General features: G+C 62.1%; 1 protein-coding gene across 1 annotated transcript in view; it reads right to left on the bottom strand.

Moving 5' to 3' along the window:
* Positions 1-6,914: 6,914 nt before the first annotated feature.
* LRRK1 (leucine rich repeat kinase 1) overlaps positions 6,915-10,807 on the bottom strand; it is a 112,030-nt gene continuing 108,137 nt past the window's right edge. Inside the window, exon 31 of the mRNA XM_025041236.1 lies at positions 6,915-9,721. Coding sequence (XP_024897004.1) covers positions 9,323-9,721 — 399 coding nt within the window. The 3' untranslated portion in view covers positions 6,915-9,322. The remainder of the gene's footprint in view (positions 9,722-10,807) is intronic.

Genomic DNA, 10,807 nt, shown 5'->3' with positions numbered 1-10,807 from the left:
CCTCGGGCGCCCTGCCCCGGACCGAACGAACCCATCGTGGCAGCTGCCACTCCTGGTCCTGCCCCTGGGGACCCGACTGCTTGCACCTGTCCCAGGTCACTGGGCACCGTGGCCAGAGCCAGCCTCAGGGGTGGGACCCGGCCGGATGGCTCCCCCCACGGGGAGAGGCTGCCACCGACCCCTCGGAGCCTGCGTCGGGCCGTGTGCGAGTCCCGTGGCCCTCGGTTGTCTTCCTGAAAAGCGTGACCCTTTAGTCTGAGGAGATGGTGTCATCCCCACCGCCAGCGGTGGCTGAGGAGGCTTCTGGCTGCCCAGCCGTCCTCTCTGCCTGCCAGAGGAGGCCGTGCCAAGGCCCAGCGGCAGGACAGTCTGCCAGGTCCATCGTCACCCACTTAGAAGGGTCTCGGCACAGCCAGGGACGGGCCAGTGAGCCGGAAGGGCCCAGCTTCCTTCCTGGAAGCTCCCGCCCAATCAGGCCTGTCAAAGCACTTGACCAGATCCCCAGGGAGAGACGGCCCTCTGCTTCCGGCCCCGAGGACAGCGTCCCAGGTGGGGGCCTCCTGCAGGGGGCTTGAGCCTGCCACTCCCTGTGGGATCACGGGCACGCCAGCCACCCCCACCCCCGAGCCTGGCTTTTCCTGGTCACAACGGGCAACGGGAAAGGCATGCGTGCCGAGCGGTCACTAGATGCCAGGCTCTGTCACCCCTGGCGTCCGGCACGAGCCCCGGCGGCTGGCCTCCCTCCGGGTGACTTATCGCATTGGTTCTGTTGCAAGGCTCCAAGCCCCTCCGCTGGAGAGGCCGCTCCTTCGCGCAGCTCTGCCCTGCAGCCTCCAGGGGAGGGTCCTGGCTGCACGGTGCCCGGACGGAGCGAAGAGGTCTCGCTTTCACACGGGAAATTAAATTTCCAGAAACTCATGAATCAAAAGAAGATAAGTAGCATTTTACTGCACACCTGCTGGTCCAGGCGATGCGCATACCCCATCTTATTACAATTCACAGTGGTCCCCTGAGATGCCACCATGCTCGTTACGCTCAGGCCTCGTCAGCGTTAGCAGACATCTAGTAGACCCGGGTTGTCGCGAAGCAGAATCGTGGTCCAGCAGCGGGAACGATGGACTTTAGGCCTGAGTCAGAAGGAGGTGTGACACAGGGCTCACTTCTTCCAGACTGTGGGAACAGGGGACCGGGGCCCTCCCAGGGACCGCCTGGAGGCTCCTCCCTCACCTGGCCCGTCTGTCCCCGACCTCGGGCCAGCCCGGACAGCGGGGAGGGGAGGCCGGGTCTGCCGCCCCTCGGCCCATCGGCCCTGTGGACGCTGCTCTGCGAAACCACACGATTTGGTCTTGACTTCCTCTCGGATTCCCAGAAAGTGGACTTTTTGAAGTAAGCTTGCGTCGTCACCCAAAAAGAATTTCCTTTTTTAATTATGGGAAAATATACATAACACAACATTTACCATTTTAACCATTTATTTAGAAAAGCGTACAGTTTCTGGGCATCAAATCACAGCGCGTACGTGCCCCGTGTCACACGACCGTCACCACCATCTGTCCCCGGACCTCCCAAACCGAAGCTTCATGCATATTAAACGCGAACGCTCACTCCGGGCCCGGGTCAACTCCAGTTCATTTTCTGTCTTCACGAATTTGCCTACTCACAGGCCTCGTGCGGGGGGGACCCGCACAGGCTCTGTCCCCTTGCGAGCGGCTTATTTCATTTAGCGTGGGATCCTCGAGGTTCACGCACGTCGTGGCACGTGTCAGAGTCTCTCCTTTAAGGCTGGACCATATTCCGTTACGTTTTCTGTGTCTCTTCGTCGTCCAAGGACAGACTTCGCTTTCATCTGCGTTTCTGTGCGTAGTGAGGGGGTGTAAAGGTCTGTTTCAGCTCGTGCTTTCCATTCTTTTGGGTTTATACCCAGAAGCGGATTTAGACCCAGAGCTGGTTCTACGGTGAATGTTTTGAGGAGCCGGCGCACCGTTTACCACAGCGGCCGTGCCACTTTACATTGGGACCCCCAGAGCACAGGGTTCCAGAGTTTTCCTGCACGGCCTCGCCGACACTTGTTATTTTGGGGGCGTTTTAAAGAAATATAATAGCCATCCTAAAAGGTGTGGTTTTACGCTTTTTCATTTTTTAAAACCCTCCTATCCGATTACAAAATTCTATCTTTTTGTCCCACATGCAGGGCCCCTAACATACGCTTGAGAGGAAAGTATGAAGGGATGAAGCGGGTCCGAGGGAAAGTGGATTGAGGCGTTTAATGGCCGCTGGCAAATCGTTCCCAGCGTTTTTTTTTACCTTTCCGCTGGCTGGGGAGGACGGCAAAACTTTTCTCACACCCTCGCTAATGTTCGATATTATCAATCTTTTAAAATTTGGGGCAAAAAAGTGATACCTTGAATGAATAGATTTCCAAGGTCGCATCGTCTAGCTAGGTCTTGGGTCCCCGTGGTTTGCCCTTGACAAGGGCAGGAAGCAGTCGGTCACATTGAACAGCTCCCCGCCCCTCTGCTTGGCCACCCTGCCTCCGCCCCCCTTCACTCAGCCCTGCAGATGGGTCCCCTGAGCTGCCCCCCACCCTCCTGCAGATCTGCAGAAGCCTCAGTGAAGGGGCGAGCGCGGTGGCATTTGTAGGTGGGGCCAGCGCGGTGGCATTTGTAGGAGGGGCCAGCAGGGCTGGATCGAGAACTGGGGCCAGGGGAGGGCCATGCTGGCCTGGGAGAAAGAGTGAGGACCTGGGGTGACAGCTGCCCAAGGCCAGTGCCATGGCGGGAACTTGGGAGCTAAGGTCAGCTCCGCCGGGCGGAGTGACTGGCAGAAGCCTCTGGCCAGGCCTGTGCTGGCTCGGTGTCCTGGCCGGGCCTGTGCTGGCTCGGTGTCCCTTCCAGAAGGGGAAGCGTGACCTCTGCCATCATCGTCTCCCTACCTGAGAAGTCTGGAGTCTTGTCCTACACAGCTGGATGAGTGCTGCTTTGGGGTGCGAGGGGACAGTTACTCGAATGTGCGTGACAACACAAGGGGACAGTTACTCAAATGTGCGTGACAACACGAAATCATGGCAAAGGACGCCATCCACGCTGAGATCTCGAACTTCTCAGAGAAGACGAAATGTGACAAGGCACGCGGCCTCGCAACGTCATCGCCCCACAAAAGGTGCCGGGTGGACCCCGCAGGACACGCTGGTCTCGGGCGGGAGCCACGCCCCGCCTGGCACTTGCGGGGTGTCCGTCGGAATGTGTGACCCTCGGCCCGATCTGCCTTCTCAGGCCGCCTGCTAGCGACGCCCTGTCCTGGCGCAGCATTTTTTCAAAACCTGATTTGGTTCAGGCTTTTAAGAAAAAATGAAAACAAAACAAACACCACCCCCCGCCGTGAGGGAACGAGACGTCTTCCCAGGCTCTGGAGCGGAGCGAGGGCTGCGGCCACGTTGCCCCTGGTGACGACGACACACTTTGGGGTGGCGGCTCCTCTGGGCCTTCGTCTCCCTGTGCATAGGCTGCGTGGGAAAAGGTCAAGGTCATTTGCGGCCGCACGTCCTGGGAGGCCAGCGCCACACATCGCGGCCTCTCTCTCTCTCTCACTGCTCAGTGCCCTGGCGGGCATCACGGAGGGAAGATGAAGGCGTCTGAGTTGTGGGGGTCACGGGGCCTCAGCTTGGGGACAGATCATCTGATGGCCGAGGAAGGTGGCCGCTGGGTCCCGAGGGCCCGGTCTGCTGAGGACTGCTCGGGACCCTGGAGCCGGGAGCACACGTCTCGGCTTCCAGCCCCCACCCAGCTCTCCAAAGGGCCGGTGGCCTCTCAGGTCTTCGTGTCATCTGTGAAAGGGAGGAGGACAGGAGGTTGGGGACACAGCTTTCTGAGAGGCTTCCTTGGGCCCAGTTCCAGTTTCTGTTGCTCTGTCACAAGCCACCCCCAAACTCAGCAGCATACGGCAATGTTCCCCTACTTTCGGTTCTGTGGGCCCCGAATTTGGATGGGGCACAGCAGGCTGGCGGCTTCTATCCCGTGAAGTCTGAGGCCTCAGGTGATGGCCGAGGGTGACCAAACATCCTGAATCATCAGCGGGCACTTCTCCTCCATGATGCTGCTGTGACCTCACTGGGCCTGCGGTCGGAGCACCCACGCCTGGCATCTCTAGGTGCCTTGAGCTCCCTCACAGCATGGCGGCCTCATCAGAGTCAGACTTCTGACCTGGTGGCCCGGAGCTCCCCAGGGGGGCGCCCTGCTTCTCCGCCTTTTCTGCGGAGGTCACAGGGCACTGTCCCACCGCGTGGCACTGTCCCACCACGTCCCACTGACTACGAGCAAGTCCCGGACCCCAGGGAGGGGCTCGGGCCCCCCACCTCTTGATGGGAGGCTGGTCGTAGTGAAGCTCATGGGACGGTGCGGGCTGTCGGGGCCACGTCCAGAAAACACGGCGGGCTCTCCGCTCGCTGGCTCCTCGCTCCCCATCCCACCCCAGCCGCCGGCCGCAGGGACAGCCCTAGCCAGGCCTCTGCAAGGCCTTCGTCCCTTCCCGACCACGTGGGGTGGGTCTTGAACGCGCCGGGAGCGAGCTCGCCCGCACGACCCCCGCCCCCTCACTGCGGCTGGGCTGACGAGGCACGGTCAGGGCTGAGTAGAGCTCAGGGGCCATTTGACCTCGTGAGGACCCCACACTGCCTGGGTCCCTCAGTTTCCGCGGCCATTCGGCCGTTCGTGTGGCTTTGGGTCCGTGTTTCTTGGCTCTCGACCTGTGGGTCTGGAAGGAGTGACACCAAGCAGAGCCTCGCCCTGGAGCCGGGCAGCCTGGGCCCAGAGGTTCCTCTGTGGATGTCCCCCAGCGCCCCCAACCCCGTGGCCGTGGCTCTGGGTCTTGGGATAGACCCCTCCAGTGGCCGCGCCGGGCCCCATTCACATAGCGGGGCAGTCTGTGCCCTGTGGATCGGGGTGTGTGGGGCTGAGGTGACCTGCAGCTGTGCTCCCTGGGGTCTGGTGGCCGAGCAGCCGAGACGCTGGCCGAGAGCAGGTTGGGCGCCGGTAGGTCCCAGCCTGGAGGTCGGGGCGTGGGGGGCCTTCGTGCTTCTGGGCGTGACTCTGCCGAGCGACTCTCAGGGGGAGGGTCGTCTCCAGATTGCCACGTCCCCGCCCCTCAGACTCGCACGACCCCGGAGTGGACACACTCAGACCTGTGCCGGGCCACGTGCAAGTGACCGAAGCGTGTGTGCACGCACACACACACACTGTCCACGCATGCACACACACACGATGCACACGCACACACTGTCCACACATGCACACACGATATACATGCATGCACTGTCCGTGCATGCACACTCATGATACACACGCATGCACTGTGCGCACACACATACACACGATACGCACGCAGTACTCTACACGCATGCACACACACCACACAACACACACACACACTGTGCGCACATGCACACACACCGCGCACCCACACGATACACACGCACACACTGTACACACATGCACGCACAACACACTAAGCTATGCATGCACACCCACACCCAGACACGCCACACACATGCATACATACACCACCCCATGGGCGTGCACGCACACACGCACACACACACACACAGAGCAAACCTCACAAGTCTGTGACACGTGCAGAAGAGCCGAGTGACACTCTTAAACAACTCAATCACACAGGGACTGCAAGAAGTCGATGAGAGAGACCTCGGAAGTCCGGAGGGGACGAGCTGCACCCCTGGCGGCCGGCCCCCCAGGCACGCCTGGCCCTCTTGAGCCTCTGCCAGCCCCGGGGCGTCTGTGTTTACAGACGTCCACACGCGGTCACAGAGGGCTCCTTCTTCTCCACATGCGATCCTACTTGGGAATACTTGGTAGAGTCAACTCATGGAGCCCACAGACGCCTCTCGGGCGGCAGGCCTGGAGCGGGGCGCCCCCTGGCGGCGGGTGCGAGAACTGCTCTTGGGGACATGGTGTGATTCTGGGGTTCGGGGTGGGGTGCTGCTCTGAGGAATGCGGGTGGGGAGGCCCGCACCCATCCCTTTCCTCCCCTGCGGTCCGGGGAGGGGTGGGGCCTGCCTGGGGCCTTAACCGCGGCTGCCACCACCGCCTTCTGGGGCCACACTGAGGAGCGCCACACTGGCTGGGGTACCAAGGAAGCCTCTGCACCCCAACCCCTTATCCCCCTGGCTCAGAGTCCACCCGCCTGTCTCCCTCTAACCTCAGAGGACGAGGAGGGGGACGTCCCAGCGTGACTTTGGACCACTGGAAATCCTCTTCAGAGCCTTGTTGCCTGACGACCTGGGCCCCTCAGCTCTGGTCCCTGTGATGGGGACAGCCACATGCGGGAGCTGAGGAGGTGCAGGCCCACGGGTCCGGTCTCCCCGCTGGACTGAGCAGAAGTGGACAGGGGACAGGCGAGCCCCCCACCAGGGGCCGACAGCCCTGGGCCCTGATCGTCCAATGTGAGGAAAGGTGTGTGTGTGTGGCGGGGTGGTGGTGGGGGGTGAGTGTGGGTGACATGCTCTGGTCTGTGACTGTCACCCAAGAAGCGTCAACAGGAAAGGCTCGGAGGCCTCTAGCTGGCACCTGGTCCACGCCAGGAGCCCGGAGGGCGAGGGAAGGGCTGTGACATCCTCCCAGAGCCCCGGGCCTTGGGCGGGGGCGTCTGTGAAGCAGGGCCGAGGGCTGCGGCCTGGGTGACGGCCCCAAGGATGACCCAGACCACGGAGGGCGAAGCGGAAATTTATTCCATTCGCGTGTCCATCCTCATTCCTTCTTTCCTTTCTCTCAGCGCGTGTCCCCAGCGTTAGGGGCTCCCCGAGATTCTCACCATCTTCTCGCGACAGCCTGCGTTTACTGTTGCGTGTGCTACACCCGAACCCCGTTCTCAGGCGAAGGTGTGAGTAAAACGTCACTCTGATATTTCAGGAAAAACAGGAGTTTATTTTTGAAGTTGGGGTCACGTGTGTCTCCCGAGTGGTTCTCAGACGGGACTCGTGCCTCCCCTGGGCAGGGGTGAGAATGGGGGTGACTGGGGAGGGCGGCGAGGGAGTCGTGGCCCCAGCTCTTGGTCCTGCACTGACGCTGACGGAGTAAGGACCATCACTGCCATTTTACTACCCAGGGCCATAGAGGGGGCGTCGCTAGCTCAGGGTCGAGGGTTCAAACCGGCAGGACATCAAAGCTGGCCTTTGGGTGACGAGGATGCCACTCTGGACCGCTTTGTGGCTGGGTTGCCCCAGGGAGCATAACCGCAGCCATGCCAATGACCTTCTGAGAAACGTGTCATTAGGCGATTTCGTCGTGTGCGGGCATCACAGGGCACACGCTCACACACACCTGGATGGTGCAGCCTGTCACACGCCACACGCCTGGGCCGCATGGCACAGCCCGCCACTCCTGGGGTACAAGCCTGTGCAGCCACTGTACTGGATACCGTAGGCCAAGGCACGTGCTTCCTGGGGTTCAGGGGAGAAGTCCCCCGTGGCCTGGCTCAGCCTCATAGAGAGGCCTGTTTACAGTGCGAGCAGAGGAGGTACGCAGTGAAGGGCCCGGCCCCGCATGCGGCCCTCAGGCCCCCTCGCCGGGGGACCCTCAGGCCCCCTGGGGATGTTTCTGCTGTGCACATAAAGCTCCTCGCGAGCTTTACGGCGTCTTTTTACGCAGATAGGAGCTGTCCGCCCCGCACTGAGGTCGCTTTTAGAACACCTTGGAGGGCACTGCGGACCTGCCCCGTCCCCGAAAGGCCACTGAGTGTGGTGTCGCTGCACACGGGGCTCCCCACCGGTGGATGCGGAGGTCGTCTCTGGCTGGGGGTCATCGTAAGTGACGCTGCATCGACGTCCTTGTCCTGAGTCGTTCTGCACTGCTGCCCTAGCACTCAGCTGGCAGGTGACGTGGACAGCAGGTCTGGGCCGGGGCGGGGGGCAGGGGGGACGGGATCCTGTTTGCATCTGGAGTTGACTGGGAGCTGTGGGTGCTGGGATGATCACCAAAGCCCCGCTGAGGGCCCGGCGATGTGGGCGGGGGGCACTGACCCTCGGCCGCCCCGGGGTTGATGCCCGGGCCGGTAAAGGGAAACAGGAGGGTGACAGCAGCCACCTGTGCCCACGGAACCTGCCATGGGGCAGCTCGCTGGGGTCGCCCGGCCACGCCGGCCAGTGGATGGGGCCGGGGGCACAGAGCCTGCGCTTTATTCCAGTGCTCGGCGGACGGGGGCTGGGACTTCATCCGGAGCGCCTGTTTATTTTCGGATAAAAGGAGTCGCATCCGCCTGCACGCCCCGGCAAACCCGGGGTCTGATTTCTGTCATTTAATTTGAGAAGAACGTGCACTGGAGCGTGATCTCAGGCCTCCTTCCGTTCCGGGTCAGGCCGCCTCCGACGGCGACTCTCGGTGACCGCGCGGGCACAGTTCGGAGACGTCCTTGCCGCGGCTCCTGTGAGTCCCCAGTTAACAGTGTCACTTCTTCTCTGCTGCACACGTGTGTGCGCGTCATCTGGTGTGAGCCGCGCAGGGTGTGATTTCGCAGCCAGAGGCCTGACCGCTGACATGTTGCTGGACTCCTTAAAGGGACAGACGATTATTACGCGCAGACAAACGGCTCGTGCTCGGCTGCGTCCGAGTTTATTTTACAAAGCTATAAACACCAGACCCTTTTCTAAGTCCCGCTGGTCGGGTGTCTCCTTCCTTTCGTCGGCGGAAGGAGAACGTAAAGGCTGAGTCAGGGCTCTCGGCCCCGGCTGCTCCCGGCTCCCGGCTACGTGGCTTAAAGGGGCCCATTCATTCCCCAGACCGGCCACGCTCCTCGCCCAGGGCCCTTCTGGGCGTTTCTCACACACAGACTCTCCCGAGCTGGAGACATACGATCTCGGCTTCCCCGAGCAGGGCCCCGGGAGCTCAGGAGCTTGTGAACTGCGCTGAGAACTTGGGGGCCACCCGGGGAAGGGGTATGAGCTGCCGGCCTCCTCCGGCTCCGTCCCAAAGGGCTTCCCAACTGAGAGCCTCTAGTGTAATTCCATCCCAGACCCGGGGAGGAGGTGGGCGGGCCCAGCCCCCTCCTCTGCCCCTGGAAGTGGATGAAGGAGGCAGGAGGAGTGTCTCGTCAGTCAGCCCCACCATCTTCCCTTGGGCTGTAAAACCAGCAGTGGAGTGGGGGTATCCAGGTAACCGGAGAACCCCCAAACCACTGCCAGCACTTCCTAGCAGCACGTGGTTCATGGGAGAATCCAGTCCAACTTCTGGGTCCTCGGAGGGCTGCAGGCTGCAGGGGGAGGGGTCCGGCCACTGGCCCCGGCCGGCCAGGCCCAAGTGACGGTCATTGCACAGAGCTACCTTTTCTTGCGCGTGCAAGCCTCCAGCCGGCCCAGCTCCTCGTAGGACTGGTAGAAAACGTCAAACTCCTTGGTGCCCCAGCCCCTCCAGACAGCCAGGCACCACTCCATGTTTTCATTCTCAAAGCCACAGACAACCGTGTCCTTGGCCACCACAGCTGCGTCCATGAGTACCCTGCAGAGAGACGGCGGGTGTCTGAGATAACGGGCAGGGGCCCCCCACCTGGCCGGGGCCGGGACCCTTGGCCTGCGCCTTCCCAGGGGGACAGAGCCTGCTGAAGGGGGGCAAGGGGGGCATCTGTGCATCTCAGCCTGGCCCCACCCACCCACGTGCTCTGCTGCCGCTTCTCCTCGGTGGTCCGGGGGTCCAGCCTGTGGGCGGCGGCTTTCTAATATCTAAAGAAGGGTCAAGGGCATTGGTCCAAGCTCACGGGGATCGTCGGTAAGGGACTGACTTCCTGGAAGGACGCTGATGCGATCGCAGCGGGTACCTCTGTAACGTGTCTCTGACTCTCAGGTGTCCAGAGAATACCATGGACTCTAATGCGTGCTCGTCGAGGGCCCGTGATCAACTTTAACTTTCCCTCAAGTCCCTCGCCTCGTGCACGACTGCTTCCCGTTCCGCTCCCTACAGCCAGTCAGTGCGCCTGGCTCTTGGAAAACCTACTTTTGGGGGCTAAATGGGGAAAAGGACACCAGGGGGAAACCGAGGGACGGCGACAGCGGGTTCTCTGGGGTCGAGAGCCCTGGGCTCCACAGACCCCCCTGTTCCCCGGGGAGCGAGACCTGCGACCTGCAAGCACCTCAAGCCCAAGTCCGGCACCTGCCTCAGCATCGAACCCAGATCTTTTCTCTAGAATCGCAGGACAAAGGTCGCTGGTCCTGGTGAATCACCCAGAGAGGGCCATGCTGGGGACAAGGGAGGGGACTGCCATGGGCGTCTCCTTGGTCACTGCCCTGCTCTGAGGGAAGAGGGCCAAATGGGGCTTCTCCATAAGGGAGAGTAACCAGGGGGGTTCGGTGAGGGGTGCAAACATGTCTGCTGTGGGAGCACTGGCGAAGCCACCCTCCCAGCCCCACAGGCTGCCCTGCCCAGCATGACCCTCGCAGTGGGCCTGGCCTCTGTCCTCGTAGGACCCTGCAGGTGGGTACGGAGCCGGGGCGGCGGGACACCTCGGGAAGGGCCCTCCTGCTTGGTGGGAAGGGCAGTGAGCCACCTGGACCCCCATTTCAATTGCAGCTCATCTCAGGCCCTGGGGTCGCAACCCAGGCAGGGCACTTGGTCCTGGGGTGCACTGGGTTCCCCAGAAAGAGGCGTGGCGACCGGCGGCGAACGCCCAGGTCAGCGGGTACCTGCTGGTCCCCCAGGAGCCGCCTGGAGCATGTCGCCTCGCTCCCTGTCTGCCTTATGGCGACGCTGGTGGGTGCGCTCGTGTGTCGGGGCGCAGGCGGCCACCGTGCAGGACCGGGCGCCGTGGGGCC

The sequence above is a fragment of the Pteropus alecto genome, unplaced genomic scaffold (assembly GCF_000325575.1).
Source record: "Pteropus alecto unplaced genomic scaffold, ASM32557v1 scaffold59, whole genome shotgun sequence".
Taxonomy (NCBI): domain Eukaryota; kingdom Metazoa; phylum Chordata; class Mammalia; order Chiroptera; family Pteropodidae; genus Pteropus; species Pteropus alecto.
Note: the sequence above shows the minus strand (reverse complement) of the source record. Positions and strands in the feature narration are given on the sequence as shown.